At 42.3% G+C, this 15468-nt stretch overlaps 2 protein-coding genes across 3 annotated transcripts in view; both read left to right on the top strand.

Annotated features, from left to right (window-relative positions):
• insrb (insulin receptor b) overlaps positions 1–12132 on the top strand; it is a 76943-nt gene extending 64811 nt beyond the window's left edge. Inside the window, exons 15-23 of the mRNA XM_047587602.1 lie at positions 690–846; positions 987–1083; positions 1325–1392; positions 1479–1708; positions 2417–2527; positions 3071–3233; positions 3330–3459; positions 3559–3693; positions 4072–12132. Coding sequence (XP_047443558.1) covers positions 690–846; positions 987–1083; positions 1325–1392; positions 1479–1708; positions 2417–2527; positions 3071–3233; positions 3330–3459; positions 3559–3693; positions 4072–4426 — 1446 coding nt within the window. The 3' untranslated portion in view covers positions 4427–12132. The remainder of the gene's footprint in view (positions 1–689; positions 847–986; positions 1084–1324; positions 1393–1478; positions 1709–2416; positions 2528–3070; positions 3234–3329; positions 3460–3558; positions 3694–4071) is intronic.
• A 2411-nt stretch (positions 12133–14543) lies between these two features.
• The window catches only part of arhgef18b (rho/rac guanine nucleotide exchange factor (GEF) 18b), a 38981-nt gene continuing 38056 nt past the window's right edge, over positions 14544–15468 (top strand). The window contains exon 1 of one of the 2 annotated variants that reach the window (XM_047587224.1): positions 14544–14734. In XM_047587224.1, the coding sequence (XP_047443180.1) occupies positions 14659–14734 (76 nt within the window). In that variant the 5' untranslated portion in view covers positions 14544–14658. The remainder of the gene's footprint in view (positions 14735–15468) is intronic. The other variant, XM_047587226.1, reaches the window with a different exon arrangement.

Raw genomic sequence — 15468 nt, 5'->3', positions numbered from 1 at the left:
GATGTTGTAACTAGAGACCATTTATTTATACTGAATTCCCTTCGGGACAAATCAAGCAATATTGAATTGGATTGTAGTGTATATTCAGTATTCAAAATTTAAGTTTGAATCAGTTTTGACTCAAATTATTACTGGATTGAACCTTATGACCTAAAAAGTTTGGAAGAGTGTGATCTTGTACTGTTCTGAGGTTGGTAAGAACCTCCCAGCATGCACGTTTGTAGCACACTCATTGATATTCATTTCACTTTCTGTGCATTTTTATATACTTTCATGTGACTTCTGTTGTTCATTTTTACCAGAATTGTTCTAATTTGCATAATGTTTGTACATTTTATTCATATTATTCATGTTAAAGTCAAACAATGGAGTATGTTTATGTCTGTAGTGGAGTGAGTCAGGTTGGTGGAGTTCCCATTAGTTTGACATTGTCCTGAGTGACAGTGTACCAATTTAAATGTACATAATAAGATCAACCAAAGCAAATGACTGGGCAGGATTTAAATATACAGGTTTCTCAACTCTAGTGAATCAAAATCTAGGCATGAAATCCTCTCTAATACTTAAATGGTCACAGTTTTGTAATGGTTTCCATCTCTTTAGAATAGATGTCCTAGTGCACAGTAAGTGTGTGTCATTACCCTTTTTGTCGTCTGATGTGAATTCTTTTCTTTGTCTATTTTGTCCAGGATCACACAGTTTGTGTATCAGGACCGGCTTACCTCAAGTCAGGTGGCACGAAGCTTTCTCTGTTGCAGCCTGGAAACTACAGCGTGAAGGTCCGGGCCACCTCGCTGGCAGGAAATGGCTCCTTTACAGAAACCATTTACTTCTCCATGCCCAGCTGTAAGGCTCCTTTAACTGAAGTCCCATCTTTAAGGATTATTAATAATTTAGATTGGGCAACAGCAATGATGATCATTGATAACGATGCTGGTTAGAACAACACTGATCTAAATAGTAATTCCCTTCTCTTTTTGTTGTAGCTGATCCAGGTTTGGTTTGGATTGTGATTGGCCCAGTCATCTGCTTCATCATGTTGCTGTTGGTCGGAGGCGGAGTCTTTTTTGTCCTCAAGAAGAGGTGAGAGGATTTTCAGAATATGCATAAAAGTCAGAATATTGTGCTTGTTTTTAAGTCGATAAACCAGTAAGGAGATTTGAAGTGGAGGGTATTATTAAGTTAGATTACTTTGCAGAGAATTTGATGGGACGAACTACAGAGACATGCTTTTCAGGAAGCAAGAATGTCAGGGGGGCTATAGAAAGTTCACATCACCTCACAGTTTTCAGTTTCTCAGATGCGTATTTTGGTTTTGTTCCAGGCAAACAGAAGGACCGCTAGGAGACCTCATCACCTCACCAAACCCTGAGTACTTCAGCGCCAATGACAGTAAGAAAATATCTTAAAAAAGGAGTCTTACTAACTATAAATTGTGAATGGTTCACTCAATAACAAGATGTGTCTGTTTTGTGTAGTGTACGTTCCTGATGAGTGGGAAGTGCCACGTGATAAGATCACGCTGCTCAGAGAGCTGGGTCAGGGATCCTTCGGCATGGTTTACGAAGGAATTGCCAAAGACATAGTCAAAGGAGACCCGGATACGCGCGTCGCCGTCAAGACGGTCAACGAATCGGCCAGCCTGCGAGAGAGGATCGAGTTCCTCAACGAGGCCTCTGTCATGAAAGCTTTCAGCTGTCACCACGTGGTATGAAAATCCTTTAAAACCACATCTGCACACAACTGAAAGGAGCAGCTTTCTGTGAACATGTGAATTACAGTATATTATTACAGCTTTCCATCATTTGCCGAAACCAGCATGAACATGTATGACTCACTGAATAATGACTGGCTTGTTGTGTTGACGCGTCCATATTGACACACAGTTTGACTCCAAAAACAAATGTTCACACTTGGTAAGCAATTGTGCCTGCCATTGCTGTTTTATTACACAGCCTACTAAGCACCAATTAAACTGCCATATGCTGTTCTGTCAGCTGTAAAAACCATGTCGAGATCCAGGAGAGAAGTTTATTATTTACCTTGTGATGTAGAGAGAGTACACAGTAGCAATAACTTATTAATGTGGTAACTTTGCTGCCTGGAAAACAGTAATTCCACTTTTCTCTCAGCCACCCTGAAGTTAATTATTCAAAAACATCCGTACTTAATACATGGAATTTAGTCTTGTGAATAAGATTCCGCAGCATCGTAAGCTATATATTCAATACAGTATTTGCACTCTCCCCTTTGGAAGTCCTTTTTAATACACAGTTCAAATAACTAAAAACTTCCGACTTAACATTATTAAAAAATAAATAAAATATGTTAAATTTCAAGAAATCCTTTGCAATCAATGTGAGTATCTTATTTGTAGTACATGTTTATGACCGCATGTATATTTGTTTGTTTGCAGGTACGACTTTTAGGTGTCGTGTCCAAAGGTCAGCCTACACTGGTTGTGATGGAGCTGATGACCCACGGTGACCTGAAGAGCTACCTGAGGAGTCTCAGGCCAGACTCTGAGGTACGAATTTACTTTCATACTCAAGATAAGGTTCGGACACACCTAGCCGACATCGAAGAACTACTGGCATCATAGGCCGACTGTGACTTTGCCTTACGTTGTCTGTGCCTGGACCAAAAAAAGTTGTACGCTGTGCACTGCAAATAGTATAGCTGAGGGTCCGCATCGATTCTGCACCTGCTTGAAAAGATATATCTTTTCACACCAGCAGGTGGCAGTAGTTTGTTTACTCAAAAGAGGAAGCTAGGACGAACCTCAAACCTCTGAGCAGAGTTCTTCCCTCTTGAATCACGCTTGCAAGTTGGACTATAGTTTGTTTACTCTAGTTGATCATGAGGTTGTCTATTTGAATGTTCTGATGTAAAACAAGAAAAGCCTTCAGTGTGCTCTTTGAACTTAAGTTTATTTTACTTTCGTCTGTTTCTCTTCACGGGTGCTGGTTTGCAAAGCTGAACACCTAATGGAGAGAGTGGAGGGCCGCAAACGCTCACTAATTGGTAATGATTACAGCTGAAGTCTAACTTGTCTTTGTGTGTTTTGTAGAACAACCCATCTGGCTGTCCACCACCTACTCTGAAGGACATGCTCCAGATGGCTGCAGAAATTGCTGATGGCATGGCCTACCTCAATGCCAAGAAGTTTGTCCACAGAGACCTGGCAGCCAGAAATTGCATGGTGGCAGAAGACTATACTGTCAAGATCGGAGGTATCAGAGCCTCCGTTTGTTCATGTTGCGATTTATTTTTCTTAGTTATGTGTTTGGGCTTTGACAGGAACATATTTTATGGTCTTTCCCCCTCAGACTTTGGTATGACACGAGACATCTACGAAACTGACTACTACCGTAAAGGAGGGAAAGGCCTGCTACCAGTCAGGTGGATGGCTCCAGAGTCCCTGAAGGACGGAGTCTTCACTGCCCACTCTGACTGCTGGTAAGTCACACTTCACTGCTCAGCGGGCGCTGTGCACACTTGGTAATGCTCATTACATTCCTGGAGCATGTGATGACATTTGCTGGTGTTCGTCTGCAGGTCTTTTGGCGTCGTGCTGTGGGAGATCAGCACGCTAGCAGAGCAGCCTTACCAGGGCTTATCCAACGAGCAGGTCCTGAAGTTCGTCATGGACGGAGGATACCTGGACCGCCCTGATAACTGCCCTGAGAGGATGTGAGGAAATATAGGCTCCTAATTTATTCTTTAACGTGAATTTCTCAGTGCAGTGTAACACCAGCAGCATAATTGACATCTTGTGTACAGGAGCGTAATGTTTTGATGGCCGGGCATTTGTGCGACCCATACCAGGACATTAGAAATAACACTTCCTCACTCAGTTCAGCTGCTGTTATGGTTCTCGGTATACATGTGGGGGTATTTCTGTTAAACGTCACATCTAATTCCAGAGCTGCTTTATTATGCTGTATTTATTTGGTTCAGTGTAGGACACGAAGATGGTAAATAAAGTGTCTTCTTAACGGCAGTTTTCCACTTTCCTCACAACTTAAAAGAAATCCTGTTCAAACTCCATTTTTATGTCTCCTTCTCCAGGCACAACCTAATGCAAATGTGCTGGCAGTACAATCCCAAGATGCGGCCGATGTTCCACGAAATCATTGAGATGCTGCGGGAGGACCTGCACCCATCTTTCCATGAGGTCTCCTTCTTCTACAGCGAGGAGAACAAAGTCCCTGAGACGGAGGAGTTTGACCTGGACTTGGATAACATGGAGAGCATCCCTCTGGACCCGTCTTCATATTCCCAGAGAGAGGAGAGCTTAGGCAGGGACAGCGGGCCCTCAGTGGCCCTAAGGGGGAACTATGAGGAGCATGTCCCCTACACACATATGAACGGTGGCAAGAAAAACGGCAGAATCTTATCGTTGCCCAGATCCAGCCCTTCCTAACATTTCCTGTTTCCTAAATGAACTTGTTTTAACCTTCCCCCACTCCTGCCCCACCCCCTCTCTCTTCTAGTCCATTTTATCTGTATCCTTCATGTTCCGCTCATCATTTTCTGATGATTTTTCTTATTCTTGGAGAAACCCTTCAGTAAAGACGCAGATCTCAGGACTTTTTATTTTTCTCCTCGTGGCTGCCAAACACAGGCAAGCAAGGGATGCAAACATGGTGTAACATTTTGTTTTTAACTTGCTCCACAACACATCAGACTCTATTACCAGAATACCTATCTATTATTTTTCACTAATCCCATGTTTCCAGGACTGCTCTGTGATGGAAACAGAGGAAAAAAGAAAAAAAACTGTGAACACAACAAACCTTAGACAACCAAGAAGGCTGCTCATGCTCAACCTCCTCAAGACTCGTCCCTCCTTTTCTCCCAACGACCTGCATTTCCACATCTCTGTGCTTTCTTTCTCCAAGTGAAATGTTTTTACTCAAGATAGTGGCCTTTTTATACGTGGCCTATAAACAAAGAGAAGTGTCTATCAGCGCTTACACTAATTTTCTTTTTGAACAATGACTTAATCAGTGGGCTGACTTGCAAAGACTCGATCCTAGAACAAACATCTATTCCTAGAGGAATGTTTTCTTTTTGTTTTCTTTTGGTTCTGCAGAATTCCAAACTACACATAGATTCATCGGGTGTTTGGTGAATAGTTTTAATTTATTTGCTTTATACTTATTTTCTCCTCTTTCCTGTTTTATTTCTGTGTCCTCACTTATACAGCTGAAGGATATTTAAACAGTTAAGAATTGGACAAAAGAGTTCCTCAGACTGACCAATAGCTGCTGCTTTGATATATTTTAGTGGGTATAGAAATATATAAATATATATAATATATATATGGAATATTGGTATTTCTCTACCAATATTTTATATATAATATATGACATTGATGTTTCTGTAAATAGTTAATATTTGTAATATTTTTCATCAGAAGCTTTGCTAGTAATATGTGTTGTCAGGTTGTTTTGTTTTTTTGTTCTTATTTTTATAGCCCCAGAAATCACACTAATCTACCATCAGTGCTCTCCGTGTCTTAGGCCTCTAGCGTCCCTCGAGTATTCGCACTGTCTGGATGGGAAAACTCTGTAACATTGTAAACTCACTGCATTTTTCTTCTTCTTTTTTTTTTTTTCTTCTTACAAAAAAACTCAATCCCACTGAGAAGGCAACATTTGGAGGCAACTTCACTACAGCTATGAGAGAAAATATGAAACAGAGTAACCAAACAAAAAAAAGAAGCTGTACAAATGGGGAATAATGTGTCTTTAGGTCAAAGTACACCTAACGCGTGTTTGTCTCCATGTCTGCTGTCTTTCTCTGGTCAGATCACGCTGGAGTTGAGATCTTTTCCCATGGTTGTGACTTGTCGCGTACTTTTTGTGCCGTCTGTGGAAACAGTTCCTAAGGTCAGAGACTTTGTCACTTAGGTTATCTTAAAGGACCGCTGTGTGTGACTTAGCTGCATCTAGTGGTGGGATAGCAGATTGCAAACAGTGCTTACTGACCTCACCTCTCCTTTTCCAAGCTTGTGTCTGCTAAAAGCACGAAGGCCCTCTAGATCCGGTGTTCGGTTTGTCCGTTCTGGGCTACTGTAAAAACGTTGCGAGGTCCCTCTGTGGATTTAAAGGGCTCAGTCTACGCTAAGGATTCATATGTTGAGGTGAATATAACACAGGTATGAATGTGGTGGCGCTTGGATCAGAAAATGAGTTAACGCCAGCTCTCAGGCAAAAGCAGATGAAGGTGGTGAGCAGTAGCATTCGTTTCCTCTCTGACCTGAGATCTGTCACAGTTCAGGACCTTTGTGTTAAATTTAGCAAACTCACAACACAGACAACAACCCCTCCCTCCCAACCCACTCTTCCCGAGGCTTCTCATTGGCCACAGAAAATCAAAATTAGCCCACTGGAAATTTCCAGGTTTTGTGGTTGAGCTCTGGAGTGAAATATGGAAAGTTCCAGCTCTATTTAGTCCACCACAGGTCTCTCTCTCTCTCTCCCTCCCTCCCTCTGTCTGTCAGTGTGTCTGAGAGAGCTGGGGGCCTGTGCGTTGATTGTTAATCCTATTATTCTTTCTGCTATCACATGCAGTCAGGACACAGTGTGCAGCAGCTATTTCACTCAGGTCTGACATTCCAGGCTTTAGTCAGAACTCCTTGTTCCCTCATCCTCCTGTTTTGCCTGCCCGCTGGCAGCGCTGATCCTATCATCACCCCCCCATCGGATGAAAAACACGCGCATGAAAGTAGTTTTTTCTTCTTAATAATTGATTGCTTCTAATAAATTTGTTAGATTTTCTGAAGTTTCTCCCTTCTGCTGGGAATCAGAAACATTCCTGTCAACTGTGTCCGTACTCACAGAAGAGTTAATCGTCCTCTTTGCTGACACTTCATGGTGTCTCTTAAGATGAGTAGTTCACGATTACCTTCATCCAGAGCCCAGAGACCATCAGTGTTTCACAGCAGATAGTCAGTTCCTCTGTTTTTAACCACTTCAGGCGGCGAGGCGACACTCAGCAGACCAGTAGAGATGAATATATTTTTTATTTTTGACATATAGGTCAGTGTGGTTTCCGATCTAAATGAGCAGCCTTCAGCACTTATAGTGTAGCCAAAGCTTTGGCAGCTTTCTGTCAACAACAAGAACCCACAGAATCGAGTCAGAGATAGCAGAGAAGCTGCCTCCCTGTTTAACCAGTGCCTTCTCAAACACACAGCCATTTCCGGGCTAATTATACTGGCTAGTTCACCACACACACACACACACACACAGGCCTCAGTGCTGTTGAGAAATCGAAGCTGCGTCTAGTTTTGCTTTTGTTGGGCTACAAACGAGTTCTTTGCTGTAAGTCTTGGAGGCAGGTTTCATGTTTTGGTTTCAGTTCAGTGTCCCACAAACGTTCACCCAGTGCTTTAGCTTTGACACTGTGGATTGGCCAGGGTCTGTGCTGTCAGCTCTCAAAGACACCTGAGGCTCCGATATAGATTTTAGCTTGTAGTCGTTACAATCTTGGGCTTTTGTACTTTGTAAATAATCTTGTGACATAGTTTGGAAAATAAAAGCAGAAAAAAAGGTGTATAAAAAAAATTGAAATTCCGATGCCCGTCAAGTTGTTGCGTACATGACAGAAAAAAGGGGTGGAGCTTGGTTGTGTCTCTGTTCCACACTAGATACTGTGTTTATTAAGTTTTCCAGTATAAATACACTACACACCCAAAACCCAAACATTTAGTTCATAGTATGGAAGTGGGACACATCCCTCCTCTCTGTCTTGACCTAGGTTGCTTATCTTGTGGTGGTGTTCACATGCATATGCAATTTTTAATTAAGAAGGTGCCCATATCTTTGAAATACCAGATATTTATTTTATTATGATCATTGTCAACACAGTTGGTTTTGCTGTTGAGGCAATTTCAAGGTTTTTGAGAGCGGAGCGATGTAAAGGTCTAGTTTGTTATTGTACGGGTGGAATGACTGGTGGCGAGCAGCGGGAGTTGCTCATCGGTTAGTTAGTAGTTGTCGTCGTCTTTGTGTTTGGCCAGAGTCTACCTCAGTGCATATGGAGGAATCAGTCAAAAGAGCTTACATCATCCCCCTCACCTACTCAACATCCCATCATTTGGAATAATATCACTTATCTCCAACACTGCTGATGAATTCTTTCCCTCCTGTCTCATTGTTTGTCTTCTTCCTGTGTTGCTGGGGAGCTTCTGAAAAACGGGAATATTGAACGCGGCGGTTTCTGATTATGTGTTCCTGGCTTGGGTGTAGTTTGAATGCTGCCTTCAGACTGAACACGTGAGCTTGTGTTTACGGTACGGGATATCGAGCACACACAAACACCGCTGCTAGGCAACTGTTGGCTTCTAGAAAGCATCGAGGCCAAGGGTGTAGATAGCTAACAGACATGTCAATCGATGGAGACGATGTTGGTGACTTTATAAAATGACCAAGACAACGCTGTAACTAAATGACACTATATTAACTTACCACCCACTTCCTCCATTTCTGGGGAAAACTCATGAACATTTCCAGTCACGAGCTTGTGAGGGCGCCGTTCATGCCGAGTTTACTCGTGAACGTGACACCATTTGAAGGCAGCATTAGCAGAACGTTTTCAAGATAAACGGCCTCAGCCTCTAGCGCACCCAGTCTGAATCCCTGGGCAGTACGCGGCCTTCATCAACAGTCCTTTGTACAATGACTTCCCCCACACACTGGAAGAAGCAGCAGCGTAGCTTTATTGGGTATATCCCCCTTATCCAAATGTATACACAAGTCCTCCAGACTGTATTTAGGAGCGGCTCTGCTGATATCTGGTGATGTGACATTAGCGTGAGTCAAAACGGCCTCATGCTCTTCAAGTCACATCTAGACTGCACCATGGTCTGGAGTCACGCCCCACTCTTCTTCTCTAGTCCGTCAGTCTGTCTCTTTGTGCTCCAAACAGTTCAGACCCCACGTCTCCTCCAGTCTGTTTCTCTGTTGTCTGTGTTGTATGTATATTTTTTCTTCTACTGTGAATATCAACGGATGACTTTTATTTTCTGTCAACGCCATGGATTGGGTCTGTTGCGGCTGGTTGAAAAGTTTTAAAGAGGAGGGCGTCCCCACCCTCCGCAGAGGAGAAAAGCTGGACTGGGACAATCCTGTGTGCCATAAGAACTATTAACTGACGTGAAATCTAGATTGTAACTTTTCGTCTCAGGGAGGCGGCCCGATGCTTTGTGGTTGGAGGATAAAGAGGAGGATGAGGAGGAGGGAAGAACTTACCTACCTTTTTATGTACTCTGACTGAAGCACAAGTTCTCAGCATCCTTTGCAAAATTGAGATGACAAAGGACAAGTTTTCAACCACAAATGCCCTTCTCATAACTCTGACTTGTTGTTTTTCTGACCCTTTTGAAGATAATCAGGAATCGTCCTCACTTGCTCAGAGGTGATGTGGTTTGGACTGCCCTCTAGTGGGCGGATGGGATTATTGCAGGTCAGGGGTGGCAAAGCAAACAGGGCCCCCGACCCACAGTGCCTTGCTCTGACTAACAGCCAGCCCCGCCTGACCCCTCCCACCCATTCCTCTCCCCACACTGAGCAGTACCCCTCTCCCCCCGACTGACCCCCTGTCTCCACCAATCACTGAAGAGGATTTTCCATTATATATATATTTTTTAAAAATCGTTCAGTTTTCTTTAAGTTTCAGCTGCAGTGGAAAACATTCTGTTTGTTCATATACTGTAATGTGGGATTACATGAGAGATGAGTGTTACCAAAAAGAGAAAAATACCTGAACTTGTGTCTCTACTCTGCGAAGCTCTGGCTAGCTTTGTGCATGGAAAATGGAATATCTATACCAGCTCAGTAATTTGACGCTTACCAATTTTGCTTCTCATCAGTCTGTTGTGACAGTGATGCCCAAAGCACATGCATAAAAAAAAAAAGCTCCACATTTAGAAACAAGTGACTGCATTGCGATCCCCATGATGCACTCATTTGTTCCTTGGTTTTCTACACAACTGAACTAATTAATAAGCTTTTTAAGTGTAAATAGCAGTGGAATTTCTTGGCCCCTGAAAAACAAAAGCACTTGATTTTTAGGGAAGTTTTGGTTTTGTTAAACTCTGGTTGGACAGAGCACGCTAGCAACGCGACGCAGGGTGAGAACAAAGCATTGTATGTATTATTGTTTTAAAGAAAAAAAAGTATTACATTTTAGAGATGTTGATTTCTATTTTTTTTTTTTTTTTTTTTTTTAGCCAAAGTAGGGAGGACAAATTACTTTTTCTGACTGTAAACTTTTACTACTCTTGTACATTATGAATTTAACATTATCATTGTGTATATAACTTTTTTCTAAATTTTAAAAAGAGATTTTTTTTTTCATGACACAACCCACTACGCAGAAACGAGCAGAGTCGAGTCTGTCAATGTATTTAACAGGAGCAGCACAACTCCAGTCTGAGGGCTCAACCCCTGTGTAACATAAACAGTATGTGGCCTGAAACGTTTCGCAAACCCCTGCTCTTAATCCGATGCATGTTCTGAATGTTGGCCTGAAGAGGCCTGTGCATTTGAACCACCACCGCCCCATCTGGTCACAGCAGCATGACACCCATAAAGCCTTTCCTCTGTCGCACATATACATCACCTGTCACAGATGTTTTATTTCCATTTTTTTCCCCCATGAGTTGTTTCTGACAAAGTTTGCGAATGTGTTTTGTTTTTGGTTGTTTTGTTTTTTTATGTGAAAAACTGGAAAAGACCACTGCACGTCCTCTGTTGGGAAGAGCAAACACGAGTGTGCTAAAATTCAGAATAAGCTAAAAAGCATATCAAGTTTAGACTGTAAAGTTGGAGGTGTTAAAGGAATAGTGCAAAGCTTTGGAGAAATGCACTTGGTTTCAAAACATTTAGCGTAGCATGAATATTAGAAACTGTGAAACAGCCTGGGTCGTCCTGGTCAACAGTAAAATAATAATAAAACCAGCACCTATAAACTCCTTGGATTAATTGCAGCTTCGTGGCTGCTTATCGCCTGACCATTTCCAGGCTAATCGTAGACTGTCACATCCCGACCAAGAAATCCTCTTGAACAGTGCTGCATTTCTATGTATTTTTGTTTATTCTGGTCAGAGCAATTACAACTTTATGCAAAGCTAACTAAGAAAAACACCATCTCATCAAGCTTCTAATCTAAGCGCAGCTTCCCAAAACTTGGAACTGTCCCTTTAAAGGCTGAATGTAAAGGTTAAACACCTTCCATTACCAATGAATAAAGTACTGTCTGCCAGCAGGCGATGAACCGTTCATATTTGTCATGGATGGCCGTTTGAGGTGCCCTGTTTGTGACAAATGTGAGGGAAAGCAGCCTCTTGGTGACTTTGCAAGAGTCACCTCTGGGGCCAGTGGTCTGCTCCAGTTTCCACACCAGTACCTTCTATCTGTCTCTGTCCTGTTCCCTGTGCTGTGTCGTTGAAAACAGTGGAGTTGAGTCTGTGTTGTCCTCGGTTGAAGTCTTTACCACGGCTTTCTTTGTCTGGTTGCTCCTCCTTCTCCTCCTCCCCTCTGTGTCTTCAAGTCTCTCCTCGGTGCACATAGGTGGTCCCCAGAATGCTGTGTGTAGTCTTGCAGGATACCTCTTTTATTAATGTCATTTTATTGCCGATGAATATGCTGATGTATTAATTTTTGGGATATGTTGTGTATACATTATGTTGAGACGTCGGTGCGTATGCAGACAGCAGGTGTATATGTGTGTGTGTGTGTGTGTGTGTACAGTCCAAATCCCCAGAACCTGCAACCCACAGAGATCGCTTCATCCCTCACACTGGATCCAAATGTGCCATTATCTATATATATCACAAATATCAACAAAGACAATACACACTCTCTCTCCCACACACACACACACACGCTAGAACACATACACACAGACAGAAATACATGCATATTGTACAGGATCAAAAATGTGCCATGACTAAATGAACGCTTGACAATTTATTTTTTCTATGTTTTCAAAGGAGAGCCAAGTAGTGACATGTAAAGACAATGTTGCAATGATATGAAAATAAAAATCTTGCTGTGTGTAAATTATTCAACAATTAACTGTTTATATTAAAATTATGAATAAAATTATTGCAGAATATGTGTCTTCTCACTCTTCTTAACTATGGATTGAGGAAGGTAGGCACAAATAGTTCCACATGACCACTTTACCACCACTAACACTTAATGACAATACTCTACTATACTATAATAAATTTCCCATTATTGTACCATTTACTCTACTTCACAGGGCTAGGTGCTTTTAAACATTTAAAACATGTTTTAAACATTTTTAATTGTAAGTGGGCTGTGCCTGTGCTATTTGACATTGTTACTCACACACACACACCAGTGAGGGTGGAGCTACATGTTAAGACTCGAGTTTGGCTCGTGACGGGAAATCTGTTCTACCACTTGAGCCACAACCACCCATTTTAGGTAGTGGATAATAACACAGTTTTTTAAAATACATAATTGTTATTAAACCGTATTAGTTTCTGGCAAATACTAATTTTAAACGTCACAGATTTGTGTGTACATCAATCGGGCATAACATTATGACCACCTTCCTAATACTGTGTAGGTCTTGTGCCTCCAAAACAGTTGTGACTCATCAGAGAATGGACATGGGTCTTCTGAGGGTGGTACCTGGTAACAGGATGTTGTTAGTGGGGTCTTTGGGTTCTCTGGGTTGAGAGGAGGGGCCTCTGTGGATCATCCCACAGATACTTGATCAGTTTGGGATCTAGTTTTCCAGCAGAACATTTTCTGTCACAAGGTGATTAACATCATTTACTCTTCCTGTCAGTGGTCATAATGTTGTGGATGATCAGTGTATGTACATGAAACTAAATATAAAGTAGTTAGTTGCAACTCCACCTCCATCATTAATGTGTCAGTCATGCACTGATTATTCAGTGAGAAACATCTAATGTGATCTGATACACTCTATGACATCACATCAGTCTGAAGACCAAACTAATATTTGAACTTAAACACTTGAATTACATTTTGCTGCTAACACTCACAGACTTTCTCATGCTGGGCTTTTACTGAGTATGTTTACAGCCCCACTAGTGTTTTTAAGTAAAAGACCTCAATACTTCCATCACTGTTCAGTGCACAATCACTTTGAGGTAATGCAGACTGCAGATTGCACATTTTTACTGCATGCAAATTAGATTTTAAGGGAAAACACCAGGCCTGGCAGCCCAACGACAAAAGCGTTAGCGTTCATTCACGTTCAGAGGTTTCAAAGTAAGCAGCAGCAGCACAACTTACATCGGGGTGAAGATCTGCTCTGACTGAAACCACTATAAACACCATTAGTTCCTCCTAACCCTGTATTTCAAGTCTGTGCAGGAGAGCGGCAGAAGTTGCAAAAACATGGTGCAGGCCAGAAACATGATGCAACAACCCATATGTGATGTACTTGCTCACTTTAGTCCACACACAGTTCGTGGTCGTGTCAGTGGTTGATGAAAGCCGTCGCGTCTTTGAAAACCGCCTGCAACTTGGTGATGTGTGAACCTGTAAGTAACTGTTAGCTATTTAGTAGCACAGAAAGAAAAAAAAGAGGAAGCAGCGATGCGTTCCTGCTGCTGCTTTGTCTGTCTGCACTCGGTGTGAGCCCGACACTCTCACACAGCACAGTCCAACGAAGGAACGTCTCCATCTCTTCATCTCGGGGGAGGATTTACATGCTGCGACTTGGTACTGATCAACCAATGTAAGTAGAGTCTGTTTTTTCGTTTGTTCCAGGTTTGAAATGACACAAGGGCTTATTTCCACTACCATCAATTGTTTATACGTCTCCTGAAATGTGAGTGACCTTTGTGCACTTCACAATTCACTTCAATACACTTGCCTTCTCTGTGCCAGTGCTCTGCTTTCCATGTGTGAAAGTAAAGAGTGTTTTCCACTTGATGTGCGGTGAGCTAAACTTGACAGTCATCCGTACTTACACTGGTGCAGTTTAAGAGGCGCAGTGGTTGCAAGAATTGTCAGACTCTGCCTCTTGCTGTAGGAGATAGATTTATGTCCTCGCCTGTACAGTTGTCTGCTCTACTTTAAGCCTTTAAAAACAAATATATATATATTACTGGTTTTCAGACAAGATGTGGTGGTTAGTTTTCCCTGAGTCAGGACTATACAGCTATACTTTCATTGCGTATACTTCCTTCTCTTTTTCTGTTTCTGCTCTGTTTCCCGTAAACTATTATGTGCATTTGTAAACTTGGCTGGAGAAGTAAGAAGTGGAATTAACAGGTCCTGATGCTGCTTTTAAAGTAAAACCGAAAGTTTTAAACAATAAATGTGTGTCTCCTTTGTTCTTTTCTTTTCTGCTTGGATTGGTTGTACGTGTCTATATTATTACAAAGAATTTTAGAACTGTTTTTATTTATCTTCTTTGCTCTACCTACCCCTTCAGCTCTTTTTTCCCTCTTTCCTCTGGAGGTAATCCCCAACCAGCTGATCCTCTTCTGGACTCCCTCTCTCTCTCTCTCTCTCTCTCTCTCTTTCTTGACTCCCCTCCCTCCATCCCTCCCTCTTCCTCTCGCTGGGTGCCAGAGCTCCAGTGTGAGTGAGCTCCAGTTCCAGCTGGCCTCCCCACTGCTCTGCTCCCATGGCGGACTCTCCTCTTAACAACTCCTGGCCGTCCTTCTCCAAACTCTGGATGAAGAGATGGTCCTTCAAGAGAGGTAATCTGGTTTTCCATTCAGGTTGTAAGTCACGTAGCAGCGGCGTGTAACCCAGCAGAGGCCGGATGAGGGCAGGGCGCGACCCAAGTGCCTGATATGCACTGCATGTGCCCCCTTAGCTTTTCTTCCTTTCGTTCTCTTCTTCTAACTCCATTCAGGTCTTTTCACAGAGCTGCTGTTGATCATTTTGACCCAATTGGGGCTTGTGGTGAATGACGGTTGCTGTGTGAGAGTTTGGCTTGAAGTTCAGTGAGTCATTTCAGAAGCTCCTCTGCACTGTGAACTGAGAAAAATGTCACGATGATTTGAATTCAAAGAGAAGCTTCTAATTATTGAATTGAAATCATTTAATCATTTTGCATAAGTGGTGCTGCTGCTTTGGCCTGTTTGCGGCTGTTTTTTCTATTTTTTTTTTTACCGAAGCTTGGTGTAATTACTGGTTTCCACACTAAACCCATGAAGTAAATCTGACTCACAGACTTGACTTTCTCTTATCGATGCCTGTGCAACACACCGAATTCGATATATCTCACAGCCTGAGTTCTCATGCTCTTATCTTCAGATGGTTATGTGAGGTTTCACCACAAAGAACCGTGCAGAGCGCTTCCATTTTGCCTCAGCCCAAGTCTCTGTGTAGCTCGGGCACTTTGAAACAGTAGTCGCATGAATTTCTGATCAAAGAGGATCTGCAAGATGACAGTTGTTTTGATGTGCGCCTCGAGCTCAGATCTAAC

This window comes from Mugil cephalus, chromosome 6, assembly GCF_022458985.1.
Source record: "Mugil cephalus isolate CIBA_MC_2020 chromosome 6, CIBA_Mcephalus_1.1, whole genome shotgun sequence".
Lineage (NCBI taxonomy): Eukaryota > Metazoa > Chordata > Actinopteri > Mugiliformes > Mugilidae > Mugil > Mugil cephalus.
The sequence above is the reverse complement of the archived record's forward strand: the minus strand, read 5'-3'. Positions and strand labels throughout refer to the sequence as shown.